This window comes from Macrosteles quadrilineatus, unplaced genomic scaffold (genome assembly GCF_028750875.1).
Source record: "Macrosteles quadrilineatus isolate MER2022 unplaced genomic scaffold, UCM_ALF_1.0 Scaffold_4__1_contigs__length_99947679, whole genome shotgun sequence".
NCBI lineage: Eukaryota > Metazoa > Arthropoda > Insecta > Hemiptera > Cicadellidae > Macrosteles > Macrosteles quadrilineatus.
Window position 1 is genome coordinate 37,487,750 of NW_026542597.1, and position 18,184 is coordinate 37,505,933.

At 30.8% G+C, this 18,184-nt stretch overlaps 1 protein-coding gene across 5 annotated transcripts in view; it reads right to left on the reverse strand.

Moving 5' to 3' along the window:
* Positions 1-18,184, reverse strand: part of LOC128993636 (high affinity copper uptake protein 1) — a 49,930-nt gene that overhangs the window by 13,051 nt on the left and 18,695 nt on the right. For 2 of the 5 annotated variants that reach the window (XM_054417667.1, XM_054417668.1), the window contains exons 2-3: positions 15,447-15,528; positions 5,219-5,398 (exon numbers count right to left, since the gene is read on the reverse strand). In XM_054417667.1, the coding sequence (XP_054273642.1) occupies positions 5,219-5,398; positions 15,447-15,479 (213 nt within the window). In that variant the 5' untranslated portion in view covers positions 15,480-15,528. Of the gene's footprint in view, positions 1-5,218; positions 5,399-9,504; positions 9,554-12,146; positions 12,207-15,446; positions 15,529-18,184 lie in introns of those variants that run through there. The other 3 variants (XM_054417670.1, XM_054417671.1, XM_054417669.1) reach the window with 3 other exon arrangements.

The window sequence follows — 18,184 nt, forward strand, 5'->3', positions numbered from 1 at the left end:
ACCCTTTTACTTTTCACAAAGATTACGTTTGTTTGGGACAGTTTAGGTGAGCAGAACTGATAATTTACAATAAATTAAAATTACTACTTCATATCTACACCATTAAAAGTGGATTCACCCTACCCCAAAAAGATTACTGTTATGAAAAAGTTGCATTTATTTAAAATCCATTTTAAAGAACTATATGTTTATAATCTGAATGTTAAACATTCAACTGACAAATCAGCTGATAAAATTACAATTCATATCTAACCGTTGCTAGGAAAGTTGTCAGAATCATTGGATCTTTGTAAGCAAACTCTAGAAATAAATAAAACACTGGGGGAAGAAGCACTATAAAATTACCTTAGTCCCTCCGCTATGCTGCCGAAAAAACTAGTTCTTAAGCTCCAAGATGATCGATTAATTGCACCCCAATCGTAAAAATTGGTTAATTAGGACGACTAAAAAAGGGATGCTGAACCCTATTCAGTATTCAGTATAAAGTTTGTAAGAAAAAATCCTAATTAGAATAAGTTTGAAAAGTGTAAGTAAAAATAATAATGACGAAATATAGTTGGTCTATTTAAACTGTTGGTTTAGCCCACTTACTAACTTCTCATAACGGAAGCATCCCTATTGCTCAGGTTAGTACATCTGTTGCATAATGTATTAGCTCATTGATCATACATTTTGATTCTGCAGTTTACATTCATATGAAATGAATATAATTATATATGATAATAATGCTCTCTCAATTCTAGACCCAGAAGTCAATTACTATTGGGATATCACTGCAAAATGATACCAAACAAAAGGTTGACTTAGGTAACAAGATCAGTTTAGACAGTTTCGATCCAAATACCTCCGCCGCAGCAGACTAAACGAATTCCTATGTCTGACCTTTACTAAAATGTTCCCTTGAACATGTCATTTTTATTCCCTATTTAAACAACATTAGATTTGACAAGTACTGCTTAAGGGAAAGGTAAACTTTGTTAATAGTATAGTAATAAATAAATAAATTTTATCAAAAAATATCCATGAACAAGCAAACTACAACAGATTTATTTTTCTCCACAAACCCACAAAAGGACCTACATCTAAGGAGAAAGTGCTTTCATTTCATACCATATCTATGTACAACAAACTAATGTTTATACAAGTCAAAAGTGGTAAAAAAAAGTAGATCCTTCCTTGCTATATTTTTTCTTGCCTTTTGTAAAATTGATGGTTTGTGTGCTAATCTAGTTATTTTTTGCCTTATGCTTCACCATGTACCTGCCATTAGTGGACTAGATTATAGAACCAGGCCAGTTTGTCTTAACTTATTTGATTAAATTATCTTTGTTACTATTTTATGTGAAATATTTAATAACATTTTAATATTAAGTACCAAATGACAAACCCTATTGCGCTGTAAAATGTTTAAGGGCAATAAGGATTCTTATTCTTATGTATTAGGTTCCAAACCCTGACATATCATTAAACTTCTTTTTGCTCGTATAAAAAAAAATAACTGCAATTGCCTTTAATATATTGTTTTTTATTAACTATCTGAGGTATACAATTTAATACAAACATCACAATTCAAAGATTGAAATTGTGTCAATGGACACATTGTGTTAAGCATTGGGTAAACTGGGCTTGTGTTACAAACCGATTGGCAGATATAAAGTAAACAAGAGCAAACCAACGACCAATAGTTTTAACACAATCAGCTGTTTCAGCTTACAATCAGCTGTTTCACAGGTTATAACAGGATTTGGTGAAACCGATTTTGAACAATGATTGGTAATGATTGCACTTAAAACAGTGTTCTAGGAAATCAGGTATTTAAGTTTCTTTTTTGTTCTATTACAAAAGTTTTATTTATTTATGAATGAGTCACTCAAAAGTGTCTAAAAAACACACTTGAATATTAAATATATTTAGTTTTAATATAGTTTATGGCAGAATGCAACGACATTTTTTTTAATTGTGATTACAATTTGTTTACAATAGTTTTTGTTAAGTATTTTATTGTGATGGATGGACATGAATAGACCAGAATTCTGGTTAGACAAAAAAAAAATATAACAATAGAAAATCGGATAACAAAATCAGTATCATTCCATTTAATTCCAGTTAAGCAAGGGTTTTCATAATTAAATTTTATATTGATAAATCAATTTTAATATCTACAGATACACTTTTAATCACATTTTGATTAAAAGTGCTAACTAGAATAAACTGCTAACTTGACACATTTCACTCTGTTTATAGTGTATCATTGTTTATATTCAATGTTTAATTTTATGATTAGGTAATTATTTAGTGTTTTATAGTAATGATAGAACGTACATAGGTATTAGCTTTCCTTTTATTCATCCAACCAGGATAATTTTGCACACATAATATTTAGTTTTAGAGATGATTAACTGACAATGACAAATGCATCGTAGTAAATGCCCAACGAGAAAATTCTTGATTCTTAAAATCAAATTTGTGTGAAATACAATACTGACATATTGGACAGTGTTGAAACACTGTTGTGGATGGTTTCTTGAGCCAGTTCTACTGATAAGAAACTGTTTGACAAGCAGTGAATGTCCAACAGCCTCTGGTGCAGATAAGGCACGATAGTCTCCACTGCATTCACTGCAGGAATTTGTTTGCTACAATAAGCTTTGTTAATTTCCAAATTCCTTCAAAAGTTGTAATTTGTAATTAAAAGTTTATATAAAGAATTTATAACAACATTAATGCACCCAAAAAGTAAAGTTATATACTGCAGGAATTTGTTTGCTACAATAAGCTTTGTTAATTTCCAAATTCCTTCAAAAGTTGTAATTTGTAATTAAAAGTTTATATAAAGAATTTATAACAACATTAATGCACCCAAAAAGTAAAATAAACAAGTTATTTGAATATTTGAAATTACTATAAATAATTTTATTAAGGTTATTTTCCAAACAAATATAACCTTGTCAAACATATTTAATTTCTAAAGGTTGAATCTATAAACGACTATATAAATAGTAACTACCATAATGGTTCCAAATGAACTGAATTTCTCAACACGTTTTCCCTGGAGTGTATTTGGAAAAAGTTAAATGAAACAATGTTTAATCCATTACATAATTTTTAAATTTATTTTTAGCAGCAAAGCCTTTTGCATAAGTCTCTTGCTGATGAAAATGGTCTGTAAACATTTTATTGGACTATGATCAAGAAATCTATTGGACGCAAAGAAAATATGTACAGAGATAATATTTTACAAACCATTTGCAGCACTAGTTGTACTGAACAGACTAACTTAATTTGGCAAAGAACCTAGTGCTATAAAACATGGCCCAAAAAGAGATTCTTCAATGCTGAATGGTATTTGCCAAGTTGCGAACAGCAAAGTAATCAAGGTCAAGCATTATTGTATCTTTGTCAAAACTTTTCTCTATGTATCCTAGACTTTTAACAATAACTTTACTGGTACATACTTAAATAGATGAGAAGTTTTTTTTTTTATTTTGCATGATTTATCAACCAAACAAGTTAAGTAACTGTACCAATCTTATATGTATTTTATTTAAAATATTTGAACTAACAACAATTTAAAATGTCTTTAAAGCAATCTTAATGAAACAAAAAGTCTCAATATAATGACTTTGTATGGTCGCCATTTCATAAAAAAAAGTATAAAAAAGGCACATTTTCTATAATTTGATGTTATTATAGAATTTAATGAAAAAGCGTATTAAAGACAGTAAATATAATATTGGGACTTTACACTTAAACCTTGTTATAGTGAAAAGGTTTTTTTTATTTGACTTGCCTTAAATTTGGTAGAAACCTTTATTGATGTTAAGAGATTAGCTTGATGCAGACAACTCAGCTTAAAACGTCTCCCTTTCTCAGGCCCGCTTAAAGTCATCCTTTTTCATTTTCCCATATTGAAATTTAGTTCCTAATGTGCTTTACATCTTTGTATCCATCAAGAGTATTTTAATTGGATTATGCTTGTTTAAAGTTATTCATGTTGAATCACGATTAGTGTATTTGTTATTTTTAACCTAAAAAGATGGAACTACAGTATGTTAGTAGAATACTGTATGTATATAACAATATAATGTAGTAGGACAAAGTAAAAAAATCAATTGATAAATTATTTGAACAAATATAAACGATGAATAAATATTGTTTGGAAACACTTTGCTTTGGTTTAACTCAGAGCAATAAAGTCTTTATGATGGAATTATTTGCTCAGGCTGTAATTCAATTTCCATTCATTGTACCAAATTAAATTACAGGTCTGAAATACAAACATCTTTGAGCCTGTGTTTTCAGGTAAAGGTGGATATTGATAATGTTATAGACAAAACTTTTGCAATATGTATTTAGGGCGTTTTGTAATTTGTGTTAAGTCGTATTTATGGAATTCTGCTACACCACTATTAAATTTAGTTTTTGAAAAAGTAAAACTCACTTAATACTCTCATTATGTTTTTGACGGGAAAGTCAAATTTATATTGTATCACTCTTATAACTTACGAACTGCCTTGTGTAATGAACAGCTGTTTCTTTGACTAGTAAAGCTCAATAATTTAGGTCAGCTGGGACCTGTTTCATACTGTCAAAAAGTTTTTTACTTGTTTTAAAATGATAGAGGTATGGTGTACCAACCTAAAGTCTTTTCTCCAACAACCGTTTGATTACTAGACAAGAACTGTAACCATTACCTTTCAGCTATGTAGTGCATACCTTCAAGTGGATTATAAAATAGACAAATTCATGCCACAAGAACATTAAATGTGTTTAACAAAACAATTTAATTCATATTTCACTGTCACAAGGCATTCAATAGCCATAACATCCCCTTTTTTGTAACCTAAAAATACTATTGGTCTCTCATTGCCAAGGAAAAAGATTATCCTCAGCCCTGATACAATATGGGAGGAATACAATATGGCTCTAGGAGAAAACAGTTACATTTTTTTCAAGCAAAAAGCCCGCCTGTGTCGGAAGTAGGTTCCACATTTGCTTCCAAATTGTTTTAAAAACACCATTGACAAATTAAAATAAAAAATTATCTCTACTCCTTACTTCATTGAAATTGTGTTTCGTAGATTAGGTTGATTAGTTAATTTATTTGCTGCTCATGTCTAGTCTAGGTTTTTAGTCTGTAATTACTCTGATTACTAGGTTAGGAATACTGTCACTATTGGTTGTACAATGTACTTGTGTAATGAACGTCATACAGTACCATCATCATGTGGCTCATGGAGTGCTGGGCCATGTTCATGCCAGCATGCATGCTGTGGTCCGTATGCTGTGAGTGATCTATGCTGGAGGGGTCAATCTCAGCCACGCTGTGCATGTGGTCCTCACTGGCATGCTCTGCATGTCCCAGGTGCTCATGGTCCATGTGGTGATGCTCTGACATCTGGAATACATCAACAGATCATATGTCAGAAGATTTAGAACATTTCACATAGACTGAGTGTCATCTTCAAACAACTAGAAATAACGGGAATGCAAAGTTGGCCAACAAATTTTAATTCTATTTCTTTAGTCTCATCTGTCATAGTTTTCAATTTTTTTTGTGACGTTTAAGCACTTAGTTAGAAGAGCAAGAATTATCTATGGCATAATTGAACAGTACAAACATAACAATAAAAGAAAAAAAAAACACAACCAAACTTCCTTCTCTCTGAACGTTAGCTAAAAGGTAAAGGTTGAGGCGCTATAAACAACTTGACCTGCGTCTTGAGGCAGCAGTACAGGGAAACATTGATATAACAAAAACATCGGTAATCTACCATCGATGTAAAAAACATAGAACATTAATGTTTCGCAAACATCGACTATCGATGCTCATCCCTAGTCTGCAATACATATAACCCATTCACAGTTAGGATATTTAGTTCTTTAAAGTATACTTTATTAACTGATTCATCAAACTTAAATCAAACTGTATATCATGTACAATTTTAGAACTCTCTCCCAGAGGAAATATGTTTTTGTAATATTCATGTAAACATGGATATGCATTACATAGAATGCTGTATATAGAATGGTGCAAAATCAGGACCAGTAACAAAATACAAGTGAAGAATAGAAAATTTGGTTTCTTCCATGAAGTTGCATGCAATGTTTACAATAATAGCAATAAACAACAATGAAAACAGCTGATTGTAATAAAAAAAACTAGCCAACTCTTTAACATTCATATGAAAAGATAAATGTTGCCACTTGGATAGACTGATAACCCTTCTTCAGTGATTATTAGTATTAGGTACCATACATAATTACATCCACACTCACAGTCACAATAAACCATTGACAACCTGAACTAAACTAAATATAATCTTACACTAATAAAAATTGACAGCATAATCATGATAGTCCGATCTCATATAGCGGAAGGTTACGAGTTTAACATCACTTAAGAGTTTTGGAACAAGTCCAGATAGTTTAAACCCACCTCGTATAATGGTAGTCCAACTAGGGCACAACACCATTGTGGCGTGGATACGTGTGTTACACGTGTAATAAAAGTATTGTGTTGTTTGAATTTCTGGGTCACTAAATATTTACAAAACGTTTTACGTTACTATCGAGTTAATTAGTGCAAGTAGACTTATCATTCCATAATAATGTATCAGGTATGTGACTCATATTGGTTACATTTGAGATATCGACTAAAGGTACCAGTCTTATTTTAGGAGTAGATTACAAACTGTGGTTTTGTCTGCAGTTTCATACAAGTGATATTTGAACAGACTGTACTGAACCCTAACTTTAAAATGAGAGAAAATCTGAGGTTTTAAAATCATTAAGGTTTTTAATTCCATCAGCATGTTACTCCATTCAAGAATTTGTGTTTAGGTGAAAATCACTTCAAGTCAAACAATTATCTCCATTGATTTGCTCTTTATAATAATGGAAAATAACATTTTAAGTAAAAAAAATTGAAAAAGTTACAACTTGTTACAAGGTTTGAGCCAATTCAATTTATGTAAATGCAATTGACAATGTGGGTGTTTGGTTGGCAGGCGGAGGGATGATTGAGATTGGTGCTTTGTTGATCAACTAAAAAAATTCTTGTATGGATTTTTGTAGAGAGAGAGAGAGAGAGAAAAGAGTTCTCTAATACAGAAAAATTTTCGTATGAGACACCATCCGATTTAGTTTCTCAATAAGTTAACCTAAAGCTTTGAAGCATTGGGTGACAGTACCATAACATGGATAATTACCCTGCCGCACCAAACCTGCCTAAGTGAATTTCCAATTCCCTGACTGAATTTTTACTAAAACATATCCATAAAAATTTCTGATTTATTTTCTATTTAAGCTTAAATAACATTAGATTTCACGAGTACAAAGGTGTGCTCCAGGGAGGGAAATGAAGTGTGTTTTAAGTGAAATGTTAATAATGGTATGAAATTATTAATTATTATTAATTAATTATTAATTATTAATTATTAATTAATTAATTAATTAATTAATTAATTAATTATTAAAATTATTAATTATGTTAATAAGTATGAAATTAATAAAATTGCCGTATTAAATTAAAATTTATACAAAAACAAGTAAATTACAACCGTTTATTTATTTATATTCTACATAAAAATAACATGCAATTAAAAAATTAAAAGTTTTTAAAATTTTCTCTGTAACTATTAGGCATACGACAACACTTCAAGATACTAAATTATTTGTTTTTTTAAGCTCTACAAAATTGTCGAGAAGTAAAATGGGAAATTCTATGTTTTGAGGGTCAAAAATGTGAACAACCAATTTTTATCACATAAAACCCTGTTTTCATGGTCCGATCATACTGGTTTTATTTATATTAGTGTTTATTAATTTGAACGAACGGGGTTTTTGGCCTCTAGGGGGTTTGTTCAGGTTCAAAACAAAAATTTTAATCAGTCCCGGGGCTATGTTTTACCATGAGAACTATGGTAATGGCTTAAGATACTATCTTGTTTAAGACGTTTATTTAAAGAAACGTAACAGTTCTTATCTCATTAATTTGTATGTTATGTTAATTAAGTGAACATAGTAGTAACCCATTTTAGAACAGCAAAACAATGAGGCCTATTAAATTTCCAAAAATTATAAATTATACTTACAAAAAGATCCAAACAAGACATTGGTGAGTATTAACTATGTTTGCACCATCACACAACTAAGGTGTCTAGCTTGTAACTATTCTAGATTTATAAAAATTATACTTCACAAAAACTAAGTTTGACAAAAAAAACCTTTGATCATTGATCTCACACAAACGTGGAACCAAAGGGTAAAAATTCACCCGACGCCGCTGAGACATTAAAACACAAAGAATACTTAACGAGCCGAGCAGGAGGAGAGCAGCTTATGTCTCCTTGAAGCATCTCAATAGCCAGCTTACACCTTTTTATACTCCTCGATGCATTATGAGTGTGACCGTCATTTTTCTAGTTTTTCCATTTTACTTGATATTTCTCTACTGGGATATTAGAAAATTAAGTGTTTTTCCTAAAAAAAACATTCGACCAATTTTAAACTGAAATTTGTCACAAAGATAAGTGAAAACCTATATGTTGAGGTTAAACCTCTTTACTGTATGCACAGACCTTGGGCTTTCAACAGTTTGAGAAGGAGCTTTGAGAATTAAATATTGATTGGTCTCAAAACGAGAAGAAAACTGCAATGTTTACATTTGATTTTTTTACGTTTAATACTACCAATTTTGCACTTTAGAGCAGTAGATCCAAAATAATAACTATCTTGTATGAAGTATGTTTATTACGCCTCTGGAGTTGCAGTAACGTAGATTGTAAAAACTTTGTTTTGTAATTAGTAATGACACTATATTTTTTTAAAGTGACTTTAAAGTATTAACCTCTTCTCAATGATGTCATACCCTCTTGTAAAGCATAAGTAAAGTACTACTGTAGTAATATTATAGAACAAGGGAGATTTCCACCTAGTGTATGTCTATCCGTGTGTTTTGGATGAACTCAAACACTACTTCACCGACTGAGGTAGATCATGAACCCAGAAAAAAAGTAATGCATGTCATTGAAATACAAAGTTTCTAGGTGGAGGTGTTAGAACTTAGAAGTAAATTCTTGATTGGTCTCTAAAGTAACAAAAATGAAAATAACAATCTTTGTCTTAACATAACATTGTTTTACATTCATAGTTATTTAAAAAAATTCCCATTGCATTCTTGGGACCAGTCGAAATAGATCGCCATTGTAACATCTTTTGTAAATATTTACCATTTTGCAAAAGTTTACTGTATAGGCATGAAAATATCAAGTTAAGCTATGAGAAATCTTAAATCATAGTATAGTATGATCAACATGTACAATGCTACTCAAAAAATTACTTGATAAAAATAATTGTGCTAGAAAAATATTTGTTAATTAATTTGTAGCTTACATAATCAGTGTAATATGCTAATATAATCCCTTCCAATCAAATTCTAATTTTCTAAGATAGTTGATCAAATTACACAAAATGTTTACTTGTTAGCCAATTTGACGATACCTCTTATACTTACTGCTTCACGACCAAAGACAAAGAGACACTAAGTACGAAGTTGCGCTGATACACCTTACACCTGATCACTCATTGTTTCAGTAACACAACATGTGAACCAACAGACTCATCTGTGTAATATGGATTTACACGTTACATCAAAACTGACACCTGTATTGATAACGTCAACAAATTCGCTCCTCGTGGCATGATAACCAGTTGTACCGTGAAGGGCAAACTTTGTTGGGAATAAAATACTTGATTAAAATTTAAAAAATTAGTAGTGGGTTTATTAGATTTTTCAGGCTAATTATAAACAACAGATGTTAACAATATCGTATTCATAGCACATACAAGTGTGTGGTCATTGTCCTTCATACTTCGGTTTTCAATAAATAAGGCTGTCTAGTGGTGAAGGCTATTATTATATTTCTCTACTGATTATTCAATCAAATTCGCTTTAAATTATACAAATCGGTAAAAGTTAAATTGCATAAAAATCTCACTGTAAACATTGTTTTAATTTATGAGTACATCGTTGTTTACAGTCTAAAACCCATCGTTGTTATTCACCCAAAATGTATCCAACAACTTAAAATACTGAATAGATTTGTAGCCAAATATTTTTCAAGTGCACGATATCATTTACTATATACTCCTACAGACGATATCCAAAACCAGATAAAGTGCAGCAAATTGGTGCAAGTGGATGGTTTAATGTATTACTGTAAGGTGACAGATATAAAAATTAAACTTGCATGAATAGACAAATCTTTTTGGAAGATATTTTTACGAATGAAAAGAACTTAAAAGATATTAGTCTCTAATTTATATCTTGGTTCAAGGGCCGTTCCGGGCACAAAGAAAATTAAATTGTATTTCATCTCATTTTAATATTTATCCACCTGACCTCGACCTTAGACTGAATGGGATATATTAAATATGTATATATACATATTTAATATATCCCATTCAGTCTAAGGTCGAGGTCAGGTGGATAAATATTAAAATGAGATGAAATACAATTTAATTTTCTTTGTGCCCGGAACGGCCCTTGAACCAAGACTACTATTTTAAATAAATGTCTATAATCTTGATGGAGTTGAAATAGGTACCCAGATGTTTCTGTAACAAGTCACTAATTTAAGTAATAAACAAATTCTAGCTATTTTGTTTGGCACTAAATATTTTCTTGTTATAATCATTATTAATTATACTGTAAATCAGCTATGATGATTTTTGTATACAAAAATCATTGATGTATACAAAAATCATCATAGCTGATTTACAGTATAATTAATAATGATTATAACAAGAAAATATTTAGTGCCAAACAAAATAGCTAGAATTTGTTTATTACTTAAATTAGTGACTTGTTACAGAAACATCTGGGTACCTATTTTAACTCCATCAAGATTATAGACATTTATTTAAAATAGTAAATTTAAGTTAAATATATCGTAACTTAAGTTGCCACCAGATATAAAATAAGTATATAAATCTTGTCCGACTATACCTAACACTACTTTGTATATTTAGCCTGGCATAATTCAGTGGTGAATTTGTTAACTCACAAAACGTTAATTGATACATGACCAAACAATTAACACAAAGAAGTAATCATACCATAGTCTACCATGAATTTCCATTCAACTACTTATAACACAATTATTAGTATAATTGAGTAGTTAATTACATATTAATTAAGGCGATATTTACTCTGTATCAAACAAACATTGACAATATCAACAGGAGCTCATAACATTTATTTTATAATGGCAGTTTTCATTCAGAATGTCGTCAATATTTAGTTATCATCCTATGTCTCAAACTTTGCAATTTATACAATTGTTTTTAAATCTCTAGATTTGGAAGAGTCCAATACCTTAATGTCACTTTTATCTTGATTTACAATCCATACTTTCACATGGGAATTAAACATGTTGAAATTCAAATTTGACGCTAAGAATGTTGACTTTCTAAAATTAGTAATGAAGTAAGCTAGACTAATTTGGAATCCAAGTTGTCTGGATTAAGCCAAATAAAGTCAATAGGAAGATAAGAAGCATTATTATAGTGCCTTGCATAACAGTATCTGCACCTCATAAAAATATCTTAAAAACTCAAAGAATGTCTTTTAGCTTTTATAATAGACTATCCATAAGAGTAATTAAAATGAAACATAACCAAACTTTTACTTTACAACTCCAATGCGAGTATAAATCAATAAAAGCAACTATTTTTAACTAATGTTTAAAAAAAGATACTTTCACCACAAAAATTGCAAATCTCTATTTTGAATTATTTGATTGGCTGATTGATTTATAACATTAAATATCAAATTAAATTAAACATTTTTGTAATATTATGTACACAGCATTGCTAGAGAAAATGCTGACAACCAGATTTGTACTGGTATTTGTAAATCTGGCGACATTGTCAATATTTGGTTCTCCCCATGACAAATAGATTAACTAACATAATATATACACTTGCATCAGAAGGAACCAGACTTCTTTAAGGTGTAAGATAAGTTAATACATAAGATTAACATAGGAAAGTAATAAAATAACTAACATATTCATATCAAAATGTAAAGGAAAATTCATTGCTATACTAGTATGAAAAATGAACTGAGTGGCATAACAAACCTTGCTGTCAATTTTTCCCACAGCACAACACACACAACACAATCACCTGGTGAACTGGATCAGGCAGTAAATGACAAAGAGGGAGAGAGGGGGGGAAATTGCAGAATAGACAGGAGTAGAGAGTGAGAGAATGGCTGACCTTACATAACTGAGCCTTTCACCATCAGGACATTGCTTCTAGCTGGGGCTCCTACAGGTCTGGTGGAATGCCCATTAGTGATTTAGATATCGGGTTTCTAATAATCAGAGGAGGAGGGGGGGGGTTCCACATATGTGATGTGGTTGCCGGAAAAAGAGAAAGGGGAACTTGTGGTGTTGGATGCAATAGTTTAAAATTTTGATTTAAAATAGTCTTAGTGTCTTAGTATGCTGACGATTTGATACTTCTTGATCAAGATAAGTGTTCTCAAGTTTACATCAAATGTGAGAAATTTGGTCAAATCATCAGTATCATCAGGTTGTTATTTTTCTCACTTCACTCTTAGTATTATTGGAGAATTTAAAAAAAATCATTGTCAAGAGATTTTGAGAGACAAATCCTTAGGCACAGACATTATAGGTACCGAAATATTCATAAATAAAAATGGGAGGTAGAAAAAATGTGAGTAACCTGCCTGAGCAAAAAAGTCTGAATATAAGAGAAGGCCGTTACACTACATAGGCTTTACATTTGCAAAACGTTACTGAAAAACAGAATAGAAATTTTCAAAGAAGGATTCTCCACTTTGTTAACCAAATGTAATAAAGCTATTCTATTCATTTTGGTGCTGTTAAGTACTGAAATTACAATCATAGGCAATATTCAATTCAACCCGCATTTACATGAATATTTGAATATTGAATATCATCTACCACAGAGAGCATAGCATTATAGTGACTATATGTTTATTTATAAAGTAAGTCTTATACCAACTTACTTGTGAATTTTCCTTTTCATTCACAAATAAAGTATTTTTCTTTTGAAGTGATAATTTTTTTCCAATATATCGTATTCATGTATCATTAGAAAGGTTACAGTAGGATGTTTGAATGAGTTCAATTTGTACACTTAAAAAAAGTTTTTTTTTGTAATCTAAATACTATACAACATTATTATATAGGCTACAATAAAACTGTAAATTATTCTTAACCCTTTCTCAAAAAATCTAAACCAAAATTTGTTGAGGAAATTTAGTTTTTTCACCTATTTCAACAATACAATTAAAATCAAAAATAGGTAAAAATATTCACAATGGTTTCACTTTGGTTTGAAACATTCAGTATGAAAAAAATAAAAATGACAATAGCAGATAAAAGCAAACAAAAAGTAGCTTAGAAAGGTGAAAAGTAATATCTAAGGGAGTATGTATTATCTATGATAATATTTATAATCAGAATGCATTATACTTTTTGATAAATATTTTTATTTCTTCAGGTAAGATATTGTATGGATTTCAACACAGAGAGAATAAGACAGGATTTTCTCTTAAATATATTAAATTATGCTTTTAGTGTGGCCAGTTAATAATTTTTTTTAATGCAGTACTTCTCAAACCATTTTCAGCATTGTATAAAAAATGAGATTTAATTAATTTAAAGAATAAAACTTCTTAAATTCAGTTTTCGCTTTAAATCTGGAATAGCCTGGGGGACTAGGGTAATGACCCCTTCGGAATTCAGGTTGCATGAGTGCCATGTACAAGCCATGATTAGTTTAGGTACCACGTGAAACTTTTCCAGTTTCTAAACTGGATCTCATAATTTCAACAATCAGGAAACGGAGATGCCTAGTTTCTCAGGAAAATTACAAAACTGGGTTTTTTTTAGGTAACAATTTTGATGTTTTTTTTTTCAAATCATAGAATCAGTTTATAAAAACAATAAATTTAACAAATATTTTTAAATGAATGTCTAAAAATGTATGGCTTTTCCTAAAGTCATTCCAGGGGGATTACTGTGTTCTCACTATTTTCTGCTGCTTTCAACTTGACTTATAACGAAAACATCTTATCTTCTAATCTTTCTCTTGAATGTAGCCTAAAGAATATAGGCAATTTCAAGTGTTTAAAATATAAAAACAATATTTTTTTACATGTAACTAGTTTTGATTAATTCACTTATTTCATAAACATACAAAATTTAAAGAAAAATCTGGCTTTTTATGGAATTTTAGAAAAATCCACAAAAAAGTGGGATTTGTTAAAATTATTTCACCTTCATAAAAAAAAAACTTTACAATCTTAGTACAGCTTTTAAATGAACTGTTAACAAAAAATATTATCGTCCAACAAAATGTGTTTTTTTTATATTCTTGGGTAATTATTGTTATTCTCTTGCAAAAGCAAATAATGAATATTAGAGACTGCTGTATTGATGCAGTAGGTTATAAATTTGAAAGTTTATTTTGATGGCTCTCATTCCAGTTTGTTCTATGAATAGTAAGAAAAGTTTCCAAACTACTAATTTGCACGTACAACAAATAATTTCATTTAAAAATTGTGTTGTTTAAAAACCACTCAACTAGAAAATCACTCATACATCTCTATCAATAAAGTGTTGCCAAAACAGTTAAATGTTTGATTGTTTCGGAGATAGGCTTATAAAGAATTCGGGTCAGTGGACGTTTCATTGAACCATATGTTGGTGCAGAGCTTTGCACCGAGCAATCGCTAGATTAAAACCAAACAAGTCACTACATGGCTGGGTTTGACAAAACACTAACTTGTTGTGTTGGAATGCCACATTGGTGGCGCAAATGATTCCCCGCCTGTAATGTTTCTGGAAAACATTTTTAATAAAAACCAGTAGCGTAAGTTTGTTTTGGAGTGTTATTTAGACATATTATTTTCTTTCTGTAAGTTTTGTTTGACTTGAGTGATATGAGGTACGTCTTGAATAGGGTAAAGGCTTGTCAAATTTATGTAGGCTAACTAAATTAAGCAATAATAACATTACAGTAAAAGGAAAATTGGTCAGTGTTTAAACCAATTGTATTTTCCTCGTGGAGCTGAGAAGTTTAAAACCACAAAGATATCATTATCAACAACACCTTATCAGTAAGTCCAAAATTAATCCTAAGCCATCTCCAAGAAGCCACAAACCAAAGAAGCCACTGTCACCAGATAAGATTGGGACAAAGTAAAATTGGAAACTCAAAATATAAAATATCACAATGTTAAAAAACAAAGCTTTTAGCGCCACAACCGATTTTATGAAACTCACGTATACGAAAAGGAGATAACAGCAGGAGTATACAAAAACAAAACCAAAAAATTTAGCTTTCAGCGAACACCATTTTGAAAAAAATCTACTAAATGTTACGTTAATAGTTGAATATTCATGGTCCATGTCCATGGTCAACGATTCTGGCCAAACGTCAGTGAAAAATGGAAGAAATGAGACTCTGCAACAAAAGTGGGGGTTACAAGAAAATCATAAGTAACAGAGTTGAGACAAAGATATATGATAATAGAGGTCACAGGGGAGCTGACTGCATACGGAAAATGTTAAACTAACCGAAACACAACCAACTTGACCTTTTAGCTATTTGTTTGATACAAAAATAACTTTGCAGATAGGTTCTTAAAGTTTGAGTTTAGACGGTTTGAAAAGAAAATAACTCTTAAATAAAAAGTGTTGATTTTCTTGTCTAAAATACATTTTTTGGGGACCAGGGTTTTCATGAATCCTGTCAAACTGGGACGACGACAGATTTCTGTACAAGTTTCAATGTTTAAAAAGTACTCTCAGGACAGTTAGATGTCCCACATTCTGAAAAATAATTTTAACTCTTAAGCGGCTTTACATTTGAAGTTTATTCATAAATATTAGTACCATAATCAGTAAATATACAGAGGGTGCAAAAGTAGAGATATATTTGAAAATACATAATTACAATTATGAATAATAACATAGTTAGCAATGAAAAACTCTCAGCTATCATGAGTAGGACTATAGCTATAGAGGAACATATCGAGGAAGCTCTAGAACTTAAATTATGAGACATTAGCTCCCAAACTGGGTTAGCTATCAAACCACCCTGAATATCAACTGAGTATAGTTCAATCTAATGTTATCTGGAGGCGAGTGGCTGCCACGGGTCCCGGACCACTGCCTCCGTCATTGCAGATTTCCCCACGTGTCTAGCGACTGGTTGTCCTTGTTAACTCTAACCTTGACTTGTTCTATAGCAGGAGAACCCCTTTAGAAAAAATATCCTGCCTGCAGCAAATCTGTAGACTAAGCAGAGTTTCAGCTTTACAGGTTTTAACTATTAAGGACATTATCCTTTCTTAAAATGTATTTTTTTCTAGCTTAGTTTGTTAAATAATGTTGCAATATGACAAAAAGTAAAGTTCATCCCACAGGCAAAAAGTGTCTTTTCAACCCTCGCTCATTTTCCTTAAGTGAAACTTAAGCTCCTATCCAAAAGAGTCACTTTACACCCTAGTCATGAAATACACTATTATATTGTACAACCGCACATTGCTACTATATTTGATTAATTAGTTATAATATATAGTAGTGTGAGGGAAAATATGTTATAATGATTATGAAACAAATAAACCTAATATCGCCAAAATAAACCATAACGGTAAACTAACATAATGTTTAATTTTTTTAAAGTGATTCCAATCTAGTTAAAATAATTTCATCAAAGGTGTCAATTAAGGATGTTAGCCTATGTCTTTTTTTATTAATTATGAATTATCAAAGGCATCACAAATTATCATAAAATTATATCTAGTCAACTGATTCTCAAGACGTAGACAATGTGTTACTTTAAAACATTCTAATTTTAGCAGTGCACAATATACATTAAGTTGTAAAACATCACGATTGTATGAAGTTATCAGCCAAATTACTTTCTAACTGATACTACACCAGTTGCTAAATTAATTATAAATTCTAATCACAGACAAAATGACTCAACACTAAAAGAGTGCTTCTGGAATGTGTGATAATAGATATATGGTTACAGAGAAAAGTAAAAAAAAACTGTAGGCCTCAATTTAAATTCCTATGTTATTCATATAAAGTATAAGTAAACTGTTGTACTGTAGTTTTCTTTTTTGATATAGTTTGATGAAATTTGGCAAATTTATTTATTGTATACTAAGCTATCTATCAACATTTCACGTAAGCACACTTTTTTACCTTCCCTGTCGCAGCAAACCTAAGTAGACTACTTATAACGTGTATACCTATGTTTACTCGAACGAGTTCGCGAACCAGCGTGATCAAGCTAAGTGAACGGAGTTTTGTGAGGTAAAAATCAAATTTGCCCATTTCTGGACCTCCAAATATTATATTTTATTAATTTGTCTCCAAACAAATTTGTATATGAAGTGTTTTTGCATGCTTAATGGTTACAAAAAAATGTATTTAAAATTCCCATGTTGTTCTAATGGAGAATAAGTTATTTAAATAGGCAATAAATATGACGTTTTAAGGACATATTTCAATTATCCAATCAGGCAGGTGGAAATTCGCTTAGGCTACAGGCTTGCTGCGGCTGGAGTATTTGTTCTTTTGGATGGATGGTTCAGATGTGTTGTGCAGTATGATAATAATTGAGAGAACACTGATCCTTTGATTAAAATAAATCAAACACTTCAAGAATTGTGTTGATTTTAGAACAATTTTTTTTAAAGGAGTATAAATAATTAAGAAATGGTTGGTCCTAACAATTGTTGTTAACATAGGCAGGCCTACTGGTTAACTTTCTTTAAGTATTTCAACTTAAATTAAAAGTGAACAATAGTATATTTCGTACCTAGGGCCGAAAATGAGGTTTTGCCGGCTCGAGATAGTTTTTAAGTTCGAGACGAAGTCGAGAACTTAAATCGATCGAGAGCTGCAAAACCATTTCGGTCCGTGGTACGAACGCTATTTTTCACCACACTATACCCTATTACCACTATTCACCACTATAATAATGCACACTGATAGTCAACACAACTACAACTTTATGGTTATGTGAAGAAATAATTTAAAGAATCAACAAAAATAAAAATAAATAGTTGCTAGGAAACGGTGACAATAACACAATTCTATTG